General features: G+C 38.8%; 2 protein-coding genes across 8 annotated transcripts in view; one reads left to right on the forward strand and one right to left on the reverse strand.

Moving 5' to 3' along the window:
• LOC135221864 (uncharacterized) overlaps positions 1-3,082 on the reverse strand; it is a 20,243-nt gene extending 17,161 nt beyond the window's left edge. The window contains exon 1 of one of the 4 annotated variants that reach the window (XM_064259810.1): positions 2,929-3,082. The gene's annotated coding sequence lies outside the window, so the exon portion shown is untranslated. Of the gene's footprint in view, positions 1-2,181; positions 2,422-2,487; positions 2,895-2,928 lie in introns of those variants that run through there. The other 3 variants (XM_064259812.1, XM_064259814.1, XM_064259811.1) reach the window with 3 other exon arrangements.
• A 16,028-nt stretch (positions 3,083-19,110) lies between these two features.
• Positions 19,111-24,926, forward strand: part of LOC135221867 (zwei Ig domain protein zig-8-like) — a 272,481-nt gene continuing 266,665 nt past the window's right edge. For 2 of the 4 annotated variants that reach the window (XM_064259818.1, XM_064259819.1), the window contains exon 1: positions 19,122-19,741. In XM_064259818.1, the coding sequence (XP_064115888.1) occupies positions 19,657-19,741 (85 nt within the window). In that variant the 5' untranslated portion in view covers positions 19,122-19,656. Of the gene's footprint in view, positions 19,742-24,926 lie in introns of all 4 variants that reach the window. The other 2 variants (XM_064259816.1, XM_064259817.1) reach the window with 2 other exon arrangements.

Raw genomic sequence — 24,926 nt, forward strand, 5'->3', positions numbered from 1 at the left:
GATAATTCTCCCAGTTTGAAAGCCCTCTTGCCCGCTACGCAGTTTCAACCATAGGTTGGAAATGCGTAACTCCGTCAAGGCAGTCTCAAATCAAGAGGGACGGTTACCCGCGGGTGACCGTACACTCGGTACCCCTCGCAAACGTGCAGCCGAGACGGTTCCTGATGCCGAGGCAGAGCGAACGAGAGGCCGAGCTGGAACCTGGTGTAGAGGTAGGACCTCTAGCACCAGGCGAGGAAGTACCGGTGTTAGCCGGTACCCCTCTGGTCCCCGTCTTCTTCTTCCTTGCAGAAGGAGAGATGGGCCCCACTCCCGAAGGAGCAGGAGGACCAGCAGAAGGACCCCCCATCCCACCGGAGTGAGACGGGCCCTTAGAAGTTCCCGAGGAAGACTTCTTGGGGGGGGAGGAGGAAGCCTTCTTCTTCCTCGGCTTGGAAGCCTTGGAAGTCGAAGGGGAAGAGGCGGCGGCAGGCGACGACGAAGAAGACGATGAAGACGACGACGACACCTTCCTCTTCTTCTTCGTCAGCTCCCTCAGGACAGACGTCAGGTCCTCCATCCAGGTTGGAGCCGGGGCTATTGCCGAAGCAACTAGGCCTGGCTGCACCTGTCCGGAAGGACCTGCAACTGGTGGAACGACGTCAGCAGGGACTGGCTCAGGCAGGGCAGGAACAGCAGGAGCGGCAGGTATGGCAGGCAAGTCAGGTACGGCAGGAGACGGGGCAGCAGCCAGCGACATCCTGGGTACCGGTGGCAGGTCCAGGGGCAAACTCTTCGGGCACCGAAAGTCAGGGGCTGCTGGCAGAGCGATGAACCCGGGAGGGGGAGGCACGCCCCTCCTCGGCACGGCAGCAATCGGGGCCTGCACAGCTGCTGTAGGAGTCACCGACATTACATGTTGTGTCTAGACCAAGTGAGGAGGGGCGGCGTACCCTGGGGTTGAGACAGTGGTGGTGGTAGTGGTCACCGCTCCATGGGTGACCGGAACAGCACACGCCAGATGATGTAGCAGCCCCTGGACGCTTGGCGTGCCCTGGAGCCCCAGCGAAAACCACACCTGGCCGAGGTCGTCGCCCGCAGCAGGAGCACCTGAGGAAGCAACAGTCCGGTTAGTAGGAGGGGTTCCCCCTCATGCGGGGGGGAGGGCGAGCCCCACCCCGAGCGAACGGAAGACCCCGAATACAGTTGTACGTCGGGGTATCTCGCCCCCTCCTCTACGCTCAACAGATCGGGCGAAGAGAAGGACCGAGAAACCCCCCAGAAGGGAAAGGAGCCATATGCGGGAGCTGAGCTGGGGGCAGGAAGGAAGATGACGTGTCTGTGACCAAGGGAGTCGCTTGAGAGCTTTCCGACGACTCCTTGGCAGGCTTACGTCTCTTCCTCCTACCCTCATACAGCACCCACTGCTCCTCTGACCAATTAACACAAACATTACAGGGCTCGGCCCGAGAGCATTCACGCCCCAGGCACCGAGCACAATACACATGGGGATCCACCTCCGGGAAGGAGCGAGAGACCCCGCACTTACGGCCCTCCACGCCAGGGCAAACTCTGCGGCTGATGGGGGGGCGCAGGGACAGCTCCAATTCATGAGGATACATTATTAATATAAAAGTAATACAGAAAGTAACACGTACTTACAGTAAACTTTCACACACAAACAAACCAAATTGAAACACAACAATAGCATACGACGAAGAAGCGGGCAGAGAGCGATGAAGAACATGTCCTCCACCAACACGGCCGAAAGCAAAAGTGGTTCTTCACCTCCCGGTCGCGCGGCGTGCGCACTGTCGGACAGGCAGTTAACTACCGAACTCCCTTGTTCGAAGCTTACGACCGTTCCAGCTGCCGCTATTTACCTTCCTATTGTAAAGGACCGAGGGTTTGTATTCGTATCGGAACAAATCGTAGTTTCCTTAAAAAGTAGTGGTTGGAAGTCGTTGTTTACGATTTTGTGCAAGTGGTGTGCGGACTTAGCACATGGAATGGGAAGTTTATTGACACAAGCGACTCCGCAAACATCGAGATGGCGTCAATCTTCTGAATATTCCGAGTTGTAAGAAAAAATTTCGAAAGAGTCATGGAGGTAGTGTGCACTGCGTATGGCCAGACTTTTCATTACCCTCTATTTAATCTTAAAATATGGCCTTAATTTCTAACTTTGGAGAAAATACTTACTTCAAAAGGAGAGTAGAGGTCTCGAGCTCCTCCTCTTACCACCAACAACTCATGACTGATGACCATCTCCGGTGTCAGGACATGTTAAAGTACTTTTATGGAGGGTGGCCTCAAATGTGGTAGTCAGTGGCTCGGCTAGTCCAGTCGGTTGTTTACCCTATACTATGTAGAGTAGCGGGTCAAAGTTTAGCAACAGATAGCCTACAGCTCATGTATGCAGAGTAAAGGGGGCCAAGTATGCAAAGTAACAGGTCAGTTTTGTATGAGATCAAATAGTAGTCAACCATAAATACTATGTACCCTCACCTGCCTCTACAATGGAAATTAGCTAGGTACGAAAGTTTTGGACGATTCCGCCCCCGCCACCACAAACCCCGGTTTCCCACAAGGGTCCCCCCTTTACCGTTTGATGGTTTTCCTAAGTTAAATTTTCTCTGGGCGCACTGAAATGCGTTCTGAATTGCAATTACTAGTATAGCCTAGTAGGTAACTGCAGTCTACATTTGGTTTTCTAATTGCATTTTTACCCCTAGAAAATCGGGTTACTAGTACCTATTAGGTAGTACGGCGGATATTCACTGGTTCTAAATTACCTACTAGGTAGCTAGGCTATACCTAGGTAGGCTACCTAGTAGTATTTCAAAAAACCGCTACTACCCTATAACTGTACAGCGTTCTTATCATGATCATAATCTACAGATACAATCAATTTAGGCTTCCTAATAGCTCAATCAAGAACTACCATACCATTTAGCTATGGCCTGCTAACTTGTTCCCAGTGACATAGCTAGTAGTAGTAGTAGTAACTACGATGAGAATTGAGAACTAGAGCAGCACAGGTTTGTTTACATCACTGTCGCTGATGAAAAACTCTTCTTCTTCTACATTTCTCTGCTAAAGACACCGACAATCTCATCATTCACAGATTCTGCAAAATACAAAGATACCTTTTATCCGATACGGCGAGGATTCAAAAGTAAAAAAAAAAAAAAAAATATTCTCGATAGTAAATATTAAAACGTCATTTTAATTATTTATATATATAGTTTTTTTTTTTATAAAGCTTGGTGAAGTTTTGCTGCAATATCGGTCGTATTATTGTACACTGTTTCATTTGTACACTATTCCAGTTCTGTTTGTTGATGTCTAGCTTATACTATGTGAAGAGCTAACAAAGCAGTTCTTAAGAACCACCGTGTTTATAATGATTTTTTTGTCCTTATTATGGATATGTTTTTGGTAGAAAAGTGCAGAAGGGCTCTAGAAAGAGGAGAATGAAAGAGGCGAAAGGAAATCTCGCCCAATATGTGACAATGGGATTTAAAGTTTTAACTTAACATTAATTTAATAACTAAAAGTTAAACGTATCCAAATGGTGGTTATAATTCAAAATGAAAGAAACTGGATCATCCAAAGGAAAATCAAATATAACCAAAACTGTAACAAGGTTGAAATGATCACACAAAATTAAAAATCAGGTTTGCTCAAAAGCTGCGTTGTAAAAAAAGGAGTTCTAGCTCAGATGTTGATCGAGCTGATAATCAGGCCTGAAGTGCTAAGCTAGTTGCCATCGGGGGTGCGGTCTAGAAAGAGCGACGATTTTTTAAGATTTTATTACAAAACCAGATATTACAAACCCAATATGTTGCCCTAACACTGCAAATTAGGAACACAATACACAATACAAAATACTTAATTTTCTTCGTAATAGAAGTCAGACAAATAAAGTAAGAATGATTCTTGAATAGACGTAATTACAGTACGTACAAAATATGATAAAAAGATTGTTGTGAGTGGAAATTTCCACAAGTACATGTGGAAGGACCAGCAAATTATTACAAACCTGGAGGGCAAATCATATCAAATATAAATTGAAAAGCTTCGTAAAGTTTGAATGCCATTTCCTGAAAATAATTTTTTTAGGTCAGAAACCTTTCTACTTCCGTAATTATTGGCAGGATTTCTTCATTCAAAAAATTTTGAAAATATAATGTACTTTAAAGGGCGTGCTTTTCAGAACGATCCATTAAACGAAAAATTATAGAAAAAACTAAAATAAACTAATAAATAAGTCGATAACTAAATATATATATATATATATATATATATATATATATATATATATATATATATATGAACACCAGAACAATACACTTCAAAGTAATTTTTGAATGAAGAAAACTGGACGAAATCCAAGGGAATGGTAGTGTTTCTACATTTTTTGGATTCATGCTTAAAAAAAAAACACACACACACACACTCACACAGGAGACTCGCGTGATATAGTAGCATAAGCGAAAACCACAGGAAAAGTTTTACAGTGGTTTTCGCTTATTAACTCTTGAGAGCTTGGAAACTTTTACCAGGTCCTTTTAATACGGAAAATGTGACTCTTTAGTAAATTTAGTCATTAACTCATTATTATTCCCATCTCATCTTATCCCCTCCAACCTGTGGAATTCCGCAAGTCATGTCTGTATCATAAATTACCAACCATTTCAGTTTAGTCTCAGCAGTGATTCTATCATAACCTAGTGGTTTTCCTTCTTCTACGTTTATTTATCGTCCATTCGGCTTCGATAACTTTGAATCCAGGTCTTTGCTGGATTTTGGCGCGTCAGTCTCTTTTTCAAGACAGGACGGAAATGTTCCGCCCCGCCAGCAGCAGTGACCGTCTTCTCCAGGTGTTATATTATTGACCGATCCCTCCTTTTGACAGGTATTTTACCCCTCTTTCTTTCCATCCATAGATGCATTGATAATTCTGTGGGCTACCATAACACCAACGCTACTCCATGATCGGCTTTATTATTATTACTAGCAAACATAATTATGTACACATAAATTATGTATGAAAATTCTTAAAGTAACTAAGTCTACGGCTGTAACCAGCCTAGTTTCAGAAAATCCCTTCTCACTTCCACCCCCTTCGGAGGGGGATGGGGAGGGGAGTAGGATGAAACTCCATTATAAACCATCTTAGGGGTCCCCACTATAACCCTGCCAAGTTTCATGCCCATCGGACCAGCCGTTTGGCCGTGATTGAATGACAGACGGACGGACAGACATAACGCCCACTATAGTAAGATTTTTATTATTATTATTGCTGAAGGAATCTTTTATTAGAACAAGATATCAGGTCCAGGTCAAGCAGGGGTCGTCGTCAGTGCTGGTATTATTCTGTAGGCGTAGTTCAGTTCGGGCCGGGGTCGTCTTAGGTTTAAGGGCTGGTATTGGTGCTGGTATAGCTGGTATCACGTGACGTTTCGACCTTCTCGTAGGTCATCTTCTGACGAGTCGGTTGAAGTGACTGTAGCAAGAAAGTTTGCGGAACGGTATTTATGAGTCAATAAGGAAAGGTATGGAAGCCTGGTACCACCGGGAACCCCGCCCTGACGTTGCAGAGCCCATCAAGCTTTTCTACAAGGGGCACTTCCACCGGAGGTACAAGGAGGATGAACAAGCCCTCAAAAAGATCATCGAGGAAAACGTCAGCCCCGCCGACCCAGACAGAAATATTAAGATGATTATATATTATAAAACGAAGAAGACGAGCAGCCTGGTGATGAGAAACAATCCTTCGGCGCCCCTGCAGGATCCCTTGAAGAAGACGAGTGTGGTCTACCGTTACACATGCCCCGTCCGAGGATACCTCGGCAAATAGGTCGGCATGACCTCCATGTGTTTCTCCAAGCGAATCTCCTGCCACGCCCAAGAAGGAGCCATATTCAACCACGCCAGGACTGCTCATAACAAACGGATAAGAAGAAATTATATTATCCCTAATATCACCATAATAGATCAAACAACGGATCCCCGACGTCTGCGCCTCCTAGAAGCCCTCCATATAGGCAAGGAGAAAACAAACTTAAATATCACTCAAGAAACGTTTCTCCTTCCCACCGCCGCCCAGAGAGCAGCGAGCGACCCCCCGACGATGCCAGATAACCAGGAACCCCCACAGGATGATACGATTCCTGCTACAGACGGAATTCCTGACGTTCATCCCCAGGCACACCACTGTGGCGCACGCACGAGAGAATCCCCAAGACCTTCGAAGCGAGATCCACGGCTTCGCCCAAGACCGGCCCGACCAATGAGAATGCAACTCTAGGTCCGTGCCGCTATAAATACCGTTCCGCAAACTTTCTTGCTACAGTCACTTCAACCGACTCGTCAGAAGATGACCTACGAGAAGGTCGAAACGTCACGTGATACCAGCTATACCAGCACCAATACCAGCCCTTATTATTATTATTATTATTATTATTATTATTATTATTATTATTATTATTATTATTATTATTTGGGGAAAACTCTCTATCGCAAGAGTATATATAATGTTCTAAGAGGGCCACAATAATAAAAAATATAAGAAATAAAAAATGTTGCGTGTTCGTGCATAATTTAAAAACCCTTAACAAAGCTTTTTTATTTTTTTTATTATTGTGGACTTCTCAGAACATTATTATTATTATTATTATTATATTATTATTATTATTATTATTATTATTATTATTAGCGAAGTGGATTCATTATTGGAAACGCGCTCATATCTGGCAGCCCGGCTCGGCCCGGCCCGGCCTAACGCTGTTCAAATGCTAATATCACCAAAAGTATTGAAGATAAAAGAAAAATTCTTTCGGCAGATAAAACCCTACATCTTTAAATTTCGTGCCCTATAAGATTTATCTTCAAAACATCATAAATTCACATTTAAATGATGATTTCATTACTGCATCATAACTTTCTCAAAATTGATTATTTCAGCACCAAATTCGATTACTGTGATAGACTTAGTTAAACTATGTCTTCTCACCTCCGGTATAAAGAATCATTTCGTATTGTATCGTCTGTCATATTATTAGCAGTTTGATTTTGGAAGATGTGGATGGGAATAGAGACCCCAGGAGAGCATTGAGAGCAGTACAAATAGGAAGAAAACCGCTGGGTAGACCAAGAACGAGGTGGATAGACATAATTATCAGGGATCTTGAGGATGAAATCCAGACCCTAGAGGAAGCGAGGGAAATGGCTCGGGATAGAGACAGATGGAGAGGAACTGTATCAGCCTTTTGCCACAGGCCAGTGGCGGGAAGATAAACTGGGGAAACTAATCAGGGAAATGCTATTCATGATAACGTTTACGTAGCAGAGAGTTCGAGACACCTAGTTAACCATTTGATGGTTTAACTTGAAGCTTCGCAAGTTATCGCCTTCAGGGGGTCCTACTGGTAATAATAATAATAATAATAATAATAATAATAATAATAATAATAATAATAATAATAATAATAATAACAACAAAACTAGAGGCTAAAGTAGCTCCAGGACTCATGCAGAAGAGTGTGCTCCTGGAAAAAGCGCACATATAAGTAAGAAAAGTGATGGACTCCTAAGGAGGCAGGATGCAGACCGGAACCCCACGCTAGAAGTACCACCCAGTCAAAAAAAAAAAAAAAAAAAAAAAAAAGTTATCTCACTTTTATCTCTTAAAGGATGATAGTAAGTTCCGTCATCGGGCTTTCGTCATTACAACAGCCTCAGGAGAGTTATTAGAGGTATAAGTACAGCATATGAATTAATTTAGAGCCAATTGAATCGTAATACACATTTCCACATCCATGCTATAGACGTTTCGTATGTAACAAATAATCTAATATAAGAAGAAAGACTGAAATACACACGGAAATATAAAAGAATCAAGGAGTTGTAAACAAAAGTAAAATGCAGAATTACAATTAATTACTTGAATTGCATGTATCGTAAATAGAGATTAGATGGCTATGAAAATATAATTATAAAAGCTTTGCGGAAAGGCCTTTAAAATTATGAGACTAAAATACGTGGTTTCTAAATTTTCATTTAAATATTCAAATATCTTTTTTTTTTATATTAGCCTGGAGGCAATGCCGTATAAGGCGGTGGGAAATCAAATTTACTAAAACAGACATTGATGCACGGGCTATAAATGTAACGTCTCTTCATCTCGTGTGTAATAGAAATTCTGAGTCCCTTTAGATCACAACACCCACTGACACACACGCGCACACACGTAGACACACGCAAACACACACACACTCGGCTTAAAGCTGAAACGAATACATACACGTATACAAAGTGATTTTCAATAATATAACTATTTTCATCTTTGTCGTGATGACTCAAGAAAATTCCCGTTTCATCTTTCTTACAATTTTTTTTAAGAGATTCTTTCTCTTGATTTCGTACAAACCTCTCTTCTTCTTCTTTCTCTTCTTCTTCTTCTTCTTCTTCTTCTTCTTCTTCTTCTTCTTCTTCTTCTTCTTCTTCTCCCGCTACATCCATCAACTGATGATCTTCTGGGATCCATTTCCATGAGATTTCTTTCATGTCTTTGAGGAGACCTTCACTTCATCTTTGGGGCTCTTGTTTTGTTTTGCTTCGAAATTATTATTATTACTTTTTATTTATTTATTCATTTATTTATTTATTTTGTCTATCACAGTCCTCCAATTCTACTGGGTGGTACTTACAGTGTGGGGTTCCGGGTTGCATCCTGCCTCCTTATGGAGTCCATCACTTTTCTCACTATGTGCGCCGTATCTAGGAGCACACCCTTCTGTATGAATCCTGGAGCTACTTCAGCCTCCAGTGTTATTATTATTTTTATTATTTATTTATTTATTTATTAATTTATTTTTGGTCTATCACAGTCCCCCAATTCGACTGGGTGGTTTTTATGGCGTTGGGTTCGGGGTTGCATCCTGCCTTCTTATAGAAGTCCAACACTTTTCTCACTATGTACGCCGTTTCTAGGAGCACACACTTCTGCATGAGTCCTGGAGCTATTTCGACCTCTAGTTTTTCTAGGTTCCTTTTCAGGGGTCTTGGGATCGTGCCTCCCAGTGTTCCTATGATTATGGGTACAATTTCCACTGGCATACCCCATGTATTCGGTTTCCATGACTTAGAGATTTTTGGCAAATCTTCCAAGCCCATTTACATGGACACATATAGTGGGAGGTTTGCAAAAGAGGATAGAATAGGTAAAAAAAAAGGGCAACATTGCAGTGCATAATTTATTAACGATATTGCATATCTATGGAATCAGTGAGACGAAACGAACGACGAAGAATCCAAGTGTGTAAAGGGAGACAGACAGCAAGGCAATGTGTGTATGTGTGTGTGTGTGTGTGTGTGAGAGAGAGAGAGAGAGAGAGAGAGAGAGAGAGAGAGAACGTTTTAGTAATGGATAATAAAATCACAAACCTCGGTCATCAAGTGGTCGTTTTTCTACTAGCGAATCTCTCATTAACCTTGCTTTAGTTTGCTGGGGTTTCCAAACGTGAGTACTCCCCTGGGGTATTTACCGACCCCAATACAAAAATATTTATAATGTTGCTATTATGTAAATTATAGTCATACTGCTGGTTCAGGATATATATCTACAATCCCTGTTGAACAGTTTGAATCGCTTGTAGCTGATTGATATTAATATAAAATAGTACAAGAAAGTAAATGATAAAACTAAGGAAAAACTACCAAAACTCTGATTCAGGTCACATTTACTTTGAAAATACCCACAGGATACACCATTTTGTGATGAATTGTATTGCTTGTCAGCCTTGAATGGCCCATCTGGCTGTGTTCCGGCATATATCTCCAAGTTACATACATAGAATGTTTTTGCATCGCACAGTGCATGTATTTTGATGGCATATTTGGCTGGTTTGCTGGGCATATACTGCCCCTAAAGGGACAATGGCCCCTAAAGGCTACAAGCATTTCATCTATAGTCACGAATTCTGATGGAGTGTAGTTCTTTTTGCAATTTTTTACAAACATATGAAATATTTGCCTAACTGGGGCAAGCTTATCCACCCTCTTTCTTTCTTCGCGTGTTGCTTTGTCGTCAAATCGTAGACTACATAAGAGAAAACGAAAGCGATCTAGTGACATTGTCAGCCTGAACACCTCGATACCACTACCATCTGCTTTCCAAATATCAGCAAGGTGCAGCCTGCTAGCATGATATGTACCGGCTAACATAAGAAGGCCAATCAGTGCCTTCATTTAGATAACATCAGTGTCTTTTGTTCTGTAGGACTGAGCATACTTCCCTTTCGAGTTAGTATGCTCTACTAATAAACCAATTATTTCTGGAGTGATGAAGATTCTCTGCAGGAGAATTGGCATTTAGAGCTGGCCCTTTTAGTCCCAGTGTAAATTTGATAATATTGCTATAACGGGTCAGATCTAGCAGTTTCGGAACATTCTTCTTCCACTATGTTTTATCTTTTCCCTTCCATCCATCAATTTTTGGCTTTTTCTTTTGGGGCTGGTCTGGTAGATACATAACATGCACATATATCGACACATTTTCATGTCCCATTGGAAAAAAAAGAGAGTATATAAAACATAAAAACACACCTGCGTTAGTGTGGTGGGGCGATTGAACACCCCAGAAGGCCAAAACGTCGTCTAGCTCCCAAGACAACTGATCCACAACTGTGCAACACTACATGTGACACACCCTTCTTGAGTCAGCAGAGTACTAGGAGGGACAAAAAGAAATAAGTAGCCTACTAGTAATTACGAGCACGTAGGCAAAATTGGGGTGCCAAAACACCCCGGGGAGTAACTCCAGGGGAGTAAAAGAAGTGTTGGCTGTGTATAAGAGAGAGCGAAAAGAGTTATATAATTACTAGCTTGTTTTCTACAGTTTCGCTGTGTATGTTAGTAATATATTTTCTCTTTGCTTTTGTTAACCAACGAGAGTATATTTATTCATGTGCAGTGGAGTTGCAGTCTTACACAGGACCTCTCTACAATATGAATGCAATTAATTTTGGTAAAGAGCCTTTTCAAACGAAGATTTGCTTTTGCGGTAAGCAAACGTTATTACCAGAATTACTGGAAAGTAAGGGTAAATACATTTCCAGGGCTTTGCTAGTGAAATAAATTCCAGCTAACGCTGCCTAGCAACATATGTAGGTCATCTGGATCTCTCCATGGTTGAATCTCAGTCAGACCACTTTTTCCCGGCATCTTCACAAATCTAGCCATTATCTGAAACACGAACTATCAACTATCGGCCCGTATGGGGGGGGGGGGGGGAATGGGGTAGTGCCGTCGGCGAACCTCACACAGTGCGCTGTAGGCATTACTAAACGGTGTTTGCGGCGTTCCGTTGGCAAGTGGCTGCACCCACATTTTTTATTTATTTATTGTGTGTGTGTGTGTGTGTGTGTGTGTGATGGCATAGTGGTTAGTGTCGTAGTACGCCACTCAGATGTCGGGGGTTCACTTCTCTCCCGGGCCGATGAAACAAAATCACTGGCTCTGTATCATGGTCAGTTACTGCTGCAGTGTTTGGGGGGGTCTTTAGCGGTGGGAGGTTGAAACCAACATTCTTAGGAAACTTGAATTTCAAGTCAGTGGACCCTTTGGTGGGCTTGTTCCATGTGAATAGGTTTCATTTACTGAAATAATAATAATAATGATAATAATAATAATAGATTTACCTACAACATTCTTTGGAAGCTTGAATTTCAAGTCAGTGGCCCCTTTGATGCGCTTGTTCCATGTGAGTAGGTTTCATCTACTGAAATAATAATAATAATAATAATAATAATAATAATAATAATAATAATAATAATAATAATAATGATAATAACAAAGTTACCTATCTCCTTATTATATTTGACTATTCTCAGAATACCCAGAGACAAATTGAAAAGTAAAGAGCGTTCAATGAATTTGTATAACGATGAAATTCCATTATTTTTACCCAAGATGAGCAGTCTGAAGACCACAGATGTTAAGACGAATTAAATCTACTTCGCATACGAAGAGTCGAGGAAATATTTCCTACTCAAGTCTGTTGTTCCCCAGTTCCTTTGACATCCTGTCTTTCCAAGGACTGGTTGACCACTTCCTTCGGTTTCTGGGACCGCCCATATTTTCCCTCCTAAATGCGTTCTTTCCTGGTGCATTTGTTCATGATTTATTCATCCTTTATGCTTTATTCAATGTTCGTGCTTTATTTAGTCTCCCCTCCCTTTTAAGTATCCTTTCTTTTGTAGCTATTTCGCTTCATTTATTTTTATTCATTTATTTTTTTCTTTTTTTTTCTTTGTCTTTTTATGGTCCTTCCTTTTAGCCATATTATGTCCTTTTTATTGTCTTTTTTAAGTACAAACCTTTTTATCCATTTATGATCCTTTTCCATTAATATATACTATACATACATACACACACATATATATATATATATATATATATATATATATATATAATGTGATATGACTTATATATATATATATATAAATATAAGTCATATCACATTAACGTGATTCATTTTCATATATCGAGCTACAAATGTCCTTTAATCCAGAGCGAATTAGATATTAAAGGACATTTGTAGCTCGATATAGTATATATATATCATTATATATATTATATTATATCTATATATATATATATATATTTATATATATATATTACATATATATATATATATATATATATATCTATATATATATATATAAACCGTATCATCCGTCATCCTCCCTCTGTCCTGCTGATCAATTGACGATCAGGCTCAAGACGACAGAAGGACGAAAACGCCTCACTGGGTCAAACATCAATCATTGATTTACAGAAATCAAAAACAGACAGGTTTAGTATACGGCATTACTATTCAGCGCCCGCTGATATATATGAAACATTCATCGTATCTGTCATCACCAATGCATTCCGAGAGAGGGCCAATTACAAGTTGAATTCGTGTGACCACTCCAATGCCAAGTTGCATGCTTAATTTTATTTGTTGGAGAGTCGTTCTTAAAGCACACGAGCGAGGTATTCTGTGACTTCGCCGGGTCTCTTAATGGTTTCTTCAACGTTTTTTCTCCATTAACTGCGGTACAGTTGGTTGAATAAATCACCAGGGTCGGTTCTATTCTCTTAGATAGATTGACTATTCAATCAGAATGGGGTATACTATGCCACGCCCTTTATGAATATCGCTGTTACATCAGAAACTGCTAGATTGACTATGATTCTGTTTGAATTGGCAATGCTTCTTTATTTGGCTGTTTTACCATATGCTAGTCACATGATTTCTTTTTCAAATTTCTCAGTGAGTCTGGTTTCACCGGTAATGAGATCATGGACACTACGAAAAAAATTTGTCTCTGGGAACACTTGGCAACTGTTGTCGGTCAGTGGGCGGGCAAAGCGGTTTTTGGAGACATGAGATCAATTTTGTCTCTGGACATATTTAGAATATGCCATTATGGGGAGGAGTTTATATCTAAGTTTAAAATAAAACTTAAAATACAGGGTGTCCATAAAGTCCCAGTACCACTCTGGGCAATAAATACTTGTAATGGTACTGGGACTTCATGGACACCCTGTATATCTTTTGCCCCAATTCAAGTTCCATTATTCCATTACGCATAGTTTTTATATTAAGAAAAAAGTTCATAGACAATAATATCATAGCTCTAGATGTCATACCATTCCTGAATATAATCATGATTAAACAAAGTATTAATTAAAATTTATGTTTATATTCTGAACAGCCAGTGAAGAGTCATAAATGCGTGGCTTTCTTTGGTCAGTTGCTCAGACCAAGTTGCACTGCCATCCCTTAAACCTGGAACTCGTGTCTCTTCTTTTTGTTCCCCCCCCCCTTTTTTTTTTTACTTCTGAAACTGTAAAACATCATTTCAGACAAATAATAAATAAAAAGATTATTCCTGGAAAGGCGTTTCTCACGAAATATTAGCTCGTTTAAAATTACTCCAGGGAATGGAAAAGCTTTGCCTAGAGTATCAGACCAAGACTTAGACCGATGTTCAGTTGGGTGCATTCATAACGATAATCACTTCAGGATAAGGACAAATATTTCGGAATTGTATCTTCATCCTTATATATATATATATATATATATATATATATATATATATATATATATATATATATATATATGTATATAAGGATGAAGATACAAGTGATTATTCATAACGATAATCACTTCAAGATAAGGACAAATATTTCGGTATTGTATCTTCATCCTTATATATATATATAAGGATGAAGATACAATTCCGAAATATTTGTCCTTATCCTGAAGTGATTATCGTTATGAATGCACCCAACTGAACATCGGTCTTTAAGGTCTTGGTCTGATGCTCTAGGCAAAGCTTTTCCATTCCCTGGAGTAATTTTAAACGAGCTAATATTTCGTGAGAAACGCCTTTCCAGGATTAATCTTTTTATTTATTATTTGTCTGAAGTGATGTTTTACAATTTCAGAAGTAAAAAAAAAAAAAACTCAAAAGGGAACTCATACTTTGTTTAATCATGATTATATTCAGGAATGGTATGACATCTAGAGCTATGATATTTTTGTCTATGAATTTTTTTCTTAATATAAAAACTATGCATAATGGAATAATGAAACTTGAATTGGGGCAAAAGATATACAGGGTGTTCATGAAGTCCCAGTACCATTACAAGTATTTATTGCCCAGAGTGGTACTGGGACTTTATGGACACCCTGTATTTTAAGTTTTATTTTAAACTTAGATATAGACTCCTCCCCATAATGGCATATTCTAAATATGTCCAGAGACAAAATTGATCTCATGTCTCCAAAAACCGCTTTGCCCGCCCACTGACCGACAACAGTTGCCAAGTGTTCCCAGAGACAAATTTTTTTCGTAGTGTCCATGATCTCATTACCGGTGAAACCAGACTCACTGAGAAATTTGAAAAGAAATCATATCTATATATATATATATATATATATATATATATATATATATATATATATATATGTGTGTGTGTGTGTGTGTGTGTGTGTGTGTGTATAATAATTGTATATGCACATACACACACTAAACCGATTAACTCCGAAGTGCGTTGCAACCAATTCAATAACAACATCTATTGGATTTCTAAGAGACTATTCTTCGCGTACGTGCGAACAAAGCTTGGTAGAGAGAGAGAGTGACTTATTTATCAGGGCGAACTGAAAAGGGTTTGAAAATCCTAGTTTTGCAAGGAAGTCGACATTTTCTTTTTCGCCTATCCACGTCTAATTCAATTCCATTTCTTGAAAGAAGAAGATCTTGTGAAATATTCGACAGGCTTCCGCTTCTTCTCGTTTTGTTTTCGACGCCGTGATTTCCATTTGAAGGGGAACTGCCCCTTTTTTCTAGGATCTTTTTTCCGCACCATCGTAATTCTGACACGGTTTTCTTCTTTCATTTTTCTTTCCTCTTTATCTCTTAGGTCCTGCGAGTCATTCAGGCGGGGTCTTCTATGCTCGCGCGCGCATTTGTAGTCAGCGGTAGTCCCAATTTTTCTCTCTGTCAATGGCGAGGAGTTCTTCTAAAGATTTTTATTTTCAAAACGGCAAAGTTAATCCGTAATTTTCCAGAGAGATAAAGAACGGGGGAGCCAAGACTAATTTCAAGAATTTAGGTTTTGATTTTTTTTTTCTTTTCAAGGAAAATCTGGCCGAGGAGAGCTGTCAGGACTAACCATAGGTTTTGTTAAATAAACTGGATTTTTAAAAGATAGTATAAGCACACACACATGCCATATGTAAATGTATGCGTGTATGTGTGTGTGTATGTATATCCTGATCAGTACAGTTATCCATCACCATTACTTTCAGTAGAATTAAGCCACAGAGACCTCCTAACTTCTCGTAAGTAATTTTAGAGCGTCACTTCTGACACCGCTGCGCTCCAGAGCGAACACCTACTACTATGAAATCACCACCGAAACCAAAGAAGGGATTGCTGCCCACCTCCGCAGAGAAAAAGGGGATTAGTCAATGGCTTCCGAAGAAAGGTTCATCCTTTCAGATCACGGTCCAGTGACTGACACCTATTACTCGGAGAAAAGAGACGGTAAGGCTGTCTTCTTCTCGTGATGTATAGTACTAACTGTTTTTTTCCATCTGTCCACCCGCCTGTGGTGTTTGCGTATGGTAACACTGCGTCCCGGGCTTTAGATTGTTGCGCTTTGTGTAAGTTTTAGGTAAATAAAAGGATATCTGGGTGTGCATTTGCAACTGAAAAGTGTTTTAATAATTTATTGTATGCGAATTACACCGTTAATATTCGAACTAGGATATTGTCATTATTGTTGAATGTAAGGTGAATGTAACTATCTAAAGCCAGGGACGCAGTGTTACCATACGCAACACCATAGGCGGGTGGACAGATGAAAAAAAAAATCCGAGTGTAATAGTATTGCACCAGTTACCTCCCCCCTTTTTTCCCCATGTCCCCAGGTTAAGTTAGGTTAGTTCAAGACTTGTATTCTGGGTGTGGGAAACAAAATGATATAATTTACAACTGGATTTTTGCGGGTGAGATGAATTGTTCCTATACGAGCTTAAGGACGGTTGAACGCTGAAGACAACTATTTATAAGATTATGCTGGATTTTAAGATTGCAAAAAAGAAAGAAAGAAAGAAAGAGAAAAGAAATGATGTGATAACATGAAAAACAAGCGGGAAATTATCTTGACGGTACCATAACTTGTCTAAAATTAAGGTTTTTCATCTAAGACAAGTTTAAAGATTACAGATGAGAGGAAAGCAGGCGAACTTCACGTAGTTTCAGGACGATGGAGGGAAGGAAAGAAACTTCCTCAGAAGAGACAACAGAAACCAGCTAAATACCTTTGTATAGCTTGGCGCTCAGGAACTGCATACTTTTGGAGAAACGTTGGTTTGTCCTTTTGCAAAGCAAACCTACGGAGCGTTACTGTTTTTTTTTTTTTGTGTTAGAGAAGCTACACTCTCATCATTTTAGTACCACAATCTTTCACATTTATAAATGAACGTGCAAGTCTTTCTATTCAGATTTCCTTTATACATTTTTAAAATGAAAATTTTTATTATTTGGTAGAAGTTTTGACTGTGAGCAACATAGCACCTACATTGCCTGAAATGTCTTATTTTAGATTATATCTTTTGTGCAGTTTTGTACTTTTGTTCGTTCGTGGTTTTAAAGAGGTTTGTGCACTTTGTAGCACAAACACCAACGACGATTTTTCCGCGCAATAATAATGCGTTTAATATTAACGGAACCACCTTCATTAAAATTAAATACAGGGAAGGAGAAATAATTTAGAGAAAGCTATATGTTACGCTTGACAACAGAAAGCCGCCTAGTCGCATAGAGCTGACGACAACGCTAGGCCGAAATACTGAACACAAACTTTGCGGAAGAAATAACTCACGTACACATAATTAGGCGAAGTTGAGTTCCAGAAAGAAATAGACAAAAGCCAATTAAAAGGGAATTTCGCCCCTCTTCATCGAAGAGACGGGAAGTGTGATTGTGTATGTATTGTTGAGGACAGAACCCAGAGAACTCTTTATAATATAACTTGGCAAAGTCTTATTTCATTTTCATTGAAATCATCTTCATCTTATCAAAACGTAGTAGACGTTCATACGGCTATCGAGCGTGTTGTGTTATCCTTTATATATACATATATACACGTACATACGTATATATATAAAGTTGTATTCCGCATAGGCAAATGAATTATGTAAATGTTTCATTTTTCTATGTGGAATACAACTGAATAATTAATCTTCGTGTCTAAGGAGATTGCCATGCAGTATTACATACATATATAGACACACACACACATGCACACACACATATTCAGAAAGGAGATGAGGAGGAGGAGGAAGAGGAGGAGAAGGAGAGAGAGAGAGAGAGAGAGAGAGAGAGAGAGAGAGAGAGAGAGAGAGAGAGAACTCTCTCGCAAACTACGGTAAAGTCACTTACCCACCCATAACCGAACGAGCTAATGACACGGGGAGCAAAAACCAAAGTGCAGCATCTGACATCAGGTGGTCTCATTACTATCTAACGGACCTTTCATTAACAAAAGGAGGCCATGCACGAGAGAGAGAGAGAGAGAGAGAGAGAGAGAGAGAGAGAGAGAGAGAGAGAGAGGAGAATTTCACTGCATGGTACTACATTACGGGTTTTCTCCGTGCCTAATTAGTACTAATGTATTCTCTTCGTTTCTTGCTTCAGTGTGGTTTTTGTGGGGATTTGCTTGTTTTTTCTTTTATGGGGAAAACTTGTATACATTATCTGCACGTTTTTACTGATTTACTAATTTGTGCCTTGAAATGCAACATCTGCAATTAACGTTCAGTTTGTTATCAGTTAGCTTAACTTTCAGTTTCGTCTCTGGATCGCTAATCCACTTCCAGCGGTCATCACTGGACCTTGCCCATTTCGTAACATTCGAGATTATATTTTGTTCTCTCCACCTATCGAGTATTTTTAAGGACGAAGGCGTTTCCAGTCCTCTCTTTATCTTCGTCTTGCTCTCTTATCTCGCTCATCATAACCGCCGACTTCTCGATAGCTTTTGTTTCCGATGTTCATTTGGTTTTATTTATTGTTTTCCCGCGCCATTCTCTCGCTTAGCAGCGAGTGTGTGGGATACGTGCCAAGGAAAGATGCCATAAGTCTGATGTCTACGAGAGTGAATTATAATTCCGCGAATTCCTAAAATTCTGAATATTTTCGCCAGCTCGTCTTTCAGGATATTCATGCGTTATGAAGGTCAGTCTTCTGCCTGTCAGGTGGTCAAGGCCCAGCTGTTCCGAGCGCCTTTACGTAATCCGGAGGTACAAATCGGCAAGGCACTGTCGTTTCGAGACACACACGTCATTACGGGCAATTAGAGAATGACTAAACTATACATGAAACCTGCTACTATGATGAACGTCGGTGGGGTCTGACCGTCTGATATCAATGGCCTAATATTAGCTCTATGGACAAAGTCCGAATTTCCTTTTATTTATGAGACTATACAACAGTCGGCTCTGAACGCGCATGCGCGGAGACCTAAAATAGTCACTTGGTCTACGGGAAGAATAGGAATCGCTCTCGTCGTCTCGTCAGTGTTACGGCCACAGTGGGTCGGTAAAGGTGTTCGCTAGTCGACGCGTGGCTGGACGGGGGTTTATCTGAGATCGAGTGTTCGTGAGTCTGCAAAGTTGTCGGGATTTCGTCAGAAGTTTCCTTTTTTTTTTTTTTTCCATCGCCGTTGTGAAACTCGTTATTTCGAAGTCGAATTTAACGAACGTGGCTCCACCACTTTATTCATTTACTTCATGAAAAAAGGAATTAGAAAACTTGAATGAAAGAGACTATTATAACTGGCGACTGATAGCCCCAGAAAGTTTAGGTGAATAATATTTCTCTGTCTACACAGGTGATTTTCCCATGACGAAAATAGACAGGCTGTTCGAACCCAAGCATAGAAAAAGAGAGGGAAAATGTAAATCGTACGAAAACCAAGTTTGGAACGGGTGAAAGAGGGTGAGATATATATTATTCGATGTGATTGTGAGACAAAGTTTGTGCTAGACGATTCCGAGAGAACACTGAATTCGTGGGGAAACTTATATATCTATCAGCCGAAATGTTGACCTGGAAGTCTTTAAAGGTCATCTGGGCACTGGCCCTTATGATGGTGCTGACCTCGTTCCCTCATGTACAGTCTAAAGGTAAGTGGGTCATTTAATGACCAAGCGATTGACTGCTAATTTTAAGTATTTGTTGACCGTTGTTGGAGATATTTCATCCCTGGCTGGAGGAGTTTTATGTAGCGTGATGTACTACTTGTCAGTCGAATGAATTTTTTATTGGTATTGTTATTTAGTGCCAGTTACATTTTTCAACATCAGAGCATTTGGGTGCCCGGGAAAAATTATTTTGCAATTTGTCCAGTTCTGTCTATTGACTTTCTTCACGATTCATGGAATGTTTTCATTTGAATGAGGTTTTACGTTTGTTTACATTATTTCCATCGTCTCCTCAATACTCGTATTTGAAATTAGAAATTTTTTTTACATAAATTTAATTTGATATTAGAATTTTTTTACATAAATTTAATTTGATAGAAGTTTTTTTACACAAATTTAATTTGATATCAGAATGTTTTTTTACATAAATTTAATTTGATATTAGAAGTTTTTTTTACATAAATTTAATTTGATATTAGAAATTTTTTTTACATAAATTTAATTTTATATTAGAAGTTTTTACATAAATTTCTTCATGATTTCATTACGAAAGGGTTTCGATTCAAGTCAGCGAATGATGGTAAGAGTGAAACATTATTAAGTGAAAGAAATTTCTGATGACAAGACAATGGTGATAATAAGTAGAAACTTTACCGGGCAAAAATTCAGTATATTCCCCAGAAATTTTAATAATAATATAATCAGCAGATGTTAATAATATTACGGGCAACTTCCAAGAGTGATAAGAAAGTTTGACTGAGAGTGATAATGTTAGTAAATATACATGATAATAATGATGATGATATTAACAAATATGCATGATAATAATGATGATAATATTAACAAATATACACGATAATAATGATGATAATATTAACAAATATACATGATAATAATGATGATAATATTAACAAATATACATGATAATAATGATGATAATATTAACAAATGTACATGATATAATGATGGAGAAAGGGGAAAGATATTAGATAAGATGATATTTCCAATAACTAAAAGAATTGATGGTAACTGCAGACGTGATGATGGTAATGATAAAAATGAATTATTGTAATTAAATATACTTATTATGATTTTTTTTTTAGCTAAATACGAATAGAAATTAAGAAGAATTTGTGACAATGCAACTAATAGCAGTTTGTGTTTTGTAATAATAATCATGAAGTTGTGACAACAACAATAACATAATAATAATAATATTATTAATAATAATAGTTTTGTAAATGTAAATATATGTCAGAAATATATATTTCTAATATATATTTGAATTTACACCTCTGTGGATTTATTTAACATTTTAGTGACTCGTGCTGTTATGATATGTTTTTAATAATAATAATAATAATACTAACAATAATAATAATAATAGCATATTCACCGTCTCCATCCAAGTAATTGATTCCTGTCATAATGAGATTAATAGTATTAACGTGGTGTAGTCGTCCCAGAAAGTTTCTGCCTCGTTTCGCTGCTTAGCGTTTAGTGGGCGCGCGCACACACACACATACACGCACACACACACACACACACACACACACACATATATATATATATATATATATATATATATATATATAATATATATATAGTAGTAAATCATTATTAGTATACATCCTCGAGGTGTGCGTCGTAGAGGACCGAATGTGAGTTAGGTCCACCAGAGGTCCATAATAATCTATTTATATCCAAAAGTTCAATAGTAACTGAATTTGATAGATGGCCACATCTTCTGACGCCACGAGTTGCTGTTGATCGGGGTAACTTTCCGAAGGAGGAAGACGAAGCTAAAATAAAAGGAAAAAAAAAAAAAAAAAAGTTAGAGGTAATTAATCGTATGCCAATCAAGAATAATGGCTCGCTTAATCATCATCTTAGTTGCACACGCGTATGGAAGTGAAATGGTGACGGAGAATGTTTTAATGATGAAATCCAAAGGCTTCTGGGCCTTACAAGATCAATGGGTGAGAGATGTGGAGATTCGTAAAGTAGGTACGGGACAGATAGCGTAGGTGAGGGGATTCATACATCAGTATTTTGGGATGTTTCGGTTGCATCAAAAGGGAGGACGATAGACATGCAAAGAAAGAGTATAGTTAGGATGTGTTAGAGGGAAAAAGAAGAAGAAAACCTAATAAATGCTCTCCAGACGGGGAGGAACAGGTGTGAATGGAAAGGAAGAGCCTTCATGTATAGGCCTACAAGTGCAAGAGTGTGCGTAAGATAGAGGCAGAAGTAGTAGAGTGGTCAGGATGGTGAGCTCTCTACTTAGTATGAAGCTGGCAATGTTGTGGAAGTTTTCCGCATAGGAGTTCATCCACGATTCTGATTTTAAAATGGGAATAATACCGTAAACGTTGTTATTTTTTATATGGAGCCATTTCATGTGAGGGACTCCATAGTGAGTGAATGAGGTGTTAGGGTGCGACCCGTGAATTATTTACCTGGTGGTTAGTCTCATTCGGTGGGTCGCAGATGGAACTACTTCCAGTTGAGGATATCAAATCCTCCAATTTCTTAGTCTTCAAGGTGAAGGTTCATTTGTAATGGCCTTTTCAAATTCTGGGACTTATTTACAGATGGGTGGACTGGTGGGAGGAAGGCGGAATATGAGATCATAAGCCTAGCAAACGTGTCCCGAGCGTGGAACCTCTAACTTAAGGTGGTCACGAGTTTCTCTCTCTCTCTCTCTCTCTCTCTCTCTCTCTCTCTCTCTCTCTCTCTCTCTCTCTCTCTCCAGGGTCGGCTTTGGCAGGCCGACGAATAACCGAAGGGTCCAGTCACTGTTCCCTCTCTGACAAAATGTCAGGGACATTTCAAATAAATATCAGGAAAAATGCAATCTAAAGAAAAAAGTGCTTTTCTTTTTTCGTTTCTTTTTCTTTTCCTGTGGATGACTGGACGACACTTCAGCTTTCTTTCCGCAGGGAAGATGAATAATACTTTCATGTTTTTTTTTTTTTTCCTGCAAGCAATCAAAACCATTTTACCTTTTCCTGCACTTGTAAAGAATATTTTCATTGCCGAAAATTGTGGAGACTCTTTTTGGCAGGCGTCAAGAACATCTTTATTTTCAGATCTAAAAGACACGAAAAAAAAATACCCCCCTTCCCCCCGCCAGATATTTCCAATAACTTCTCGTCCATTCATATATTCCTCAGTAATGTAAAGAATATTGGTCTCTTTCTACGTGAAAATAAAAGGTCATTAGTGACGCTTGCTTTTCCAGATAAAATAGAGAATGTCTTATCGTTCTTGCTTTTTCCAGACAAATAGAGAATGTCTTATCGCTCTTGCTTTTTCCAGACAAAATAGAGAATTTCTTATCGTTCTTGCTTTTTCCAGACAAATAGAGAATGTCTAATCGTTCTCGCTTTTTCCAGACAAAATAGAGAATGTCTTATCGTTTTCATATAAAATTGAAGTAGTACAGTTTTCATAATTGTTTTCTGGAAGACGTGAAGGATATCCACTCGCCCAGGTCGAGCTCCTTCTGTATAGGTACGTAAGATCTGAGGAATACTCCACTTCCTCTCCAGATTACGATCTTTCCTGCAGTTCTTGATATTCTCAGTCTGCGAATAACATCGTCAGAATCCGACTTTTTTTTTTTTTTTTTTTTTTTTTTTTTTTGAAGAATATTCATTTCCCATTTTGTTTCTTTTGAAGGGCTGAATTAATTTTTTTTTTTTCAAATATCTGAAGACTGTGTTGACTTACCATTTTGCCTCTATCTCTCTCTCTCTCTCTCTCTCTCTCTCTTTAAGAGCTGAAGCATTCTTAAATATCTTCACTTGCCTCATGTCTTTTTTTTCCCTTTTCTTAAACAGAAGGCAACGGAGAATTTTATTCCTCATATTAGTTTTAAGCGTTGATTAATATTGAATATTCTTTAATCCTCGTCACTTTTTCTTGATTATTTTTCTTTGTTCTATTTCATTTAATACTTTAATGAATGACTTGAGTTCATTCCACGTTACATTTTCTGCTGCGGAAGATGTACTTTTGAAGACCTTTTTTTCTGTCCCTCAAGTGACGTTTTCAGTTTCCTGTAGAGGAAAACGACTGAGATGGCTTTGTCCGTCCGTCAGCACTTTTTCTATCCGCCCTCAGATCTTCAAAACTACTGAGGCTAGAGGGCTGCAAATTGGTATGTTGATCATCCACCCTCCAATCATCAAACATGCCAAATTGCAGCCCTCTAGCATTGCTAGTTTTTATTTTAATTCATTTGAGGTTAAATGTACCTGTGATCGCACACCTGGCACCGCCGATTCCAATTCCTGAGGCGTCGACGATTTATCTTTCCTTGACCGCATCTGGGGAGCAACTGAGCGTTGCCCGGTCGTGGCTGAGAGTTTCATACTGAAGCACACACGATACAGAAAACTCGATTGCCGAAGAAACTTCGGCGTATTTTATATTTGTTTTTGTATAAACAAAATAGCGACTTTTTTTAAAACTTTTAGTCGGGATGTAGCTTTCAATCTAGAAAGAACAGAAAAATATATCAGAATGATTTTGATATTTTTTTATTCTTTTCCGAGATTAAGGATAATATTTTCCCTTATATCACGTGGCGGAAGACCTGAAGGAGAATTTTTCATGTTTTTATAATATCTCTTTTTCATACTTTTTTTTTTTAGATAAAAATAGAGATGTACTTTGTAGTCGAGATGAACTTTGAGTTTAAATGATTTCATTATAACACTTCTTTCTTTTTTTCATTATAACACTTCATTCTTTTCTTCATTATAACACCTTTTCATTTTCTTCATTATAACACTGATTCCTTTACTTTGAAACTGTTTGTCATTTCTACTCTGTACTACTGGGCGTTACTTTTTTTTTATCTCTGTTTATCGCGATCGTTTTCTGTCTCATATATATTTTCTGTCTTACACACACAGACACACTACATACATACATATATATACATATATATATATATATATATATATATATATATATATATATATATATATATATATATATATATATATATAACTGAATCACGAATGTTTGGAACGTGATAAATCCCTAAATAAAGTACAAGCCGCGAAGGAAAAATAAACAACGGAGTTTCCGTAAGATCTTTCGATGTTCAACGTCCTTTACTCAACAGATAAACTGCTAAGTAAAGGACGTTGAA

Source organism: Macrobrachium nipponense, chromosome 3 (genome assembly GCF_015104395.2).
Source record: "Macrobrachium nipponense isolate FS-2020 chromosome 3, ASM1510439v2, whole genome shotgun sequence".
Lineage (NCBI taxonomy): Eukaryota > Metazoa > Arthropoda > Malacostraca > Decapoda > Palaemonidae > Macrobrachium > Macrobrachium nipponense.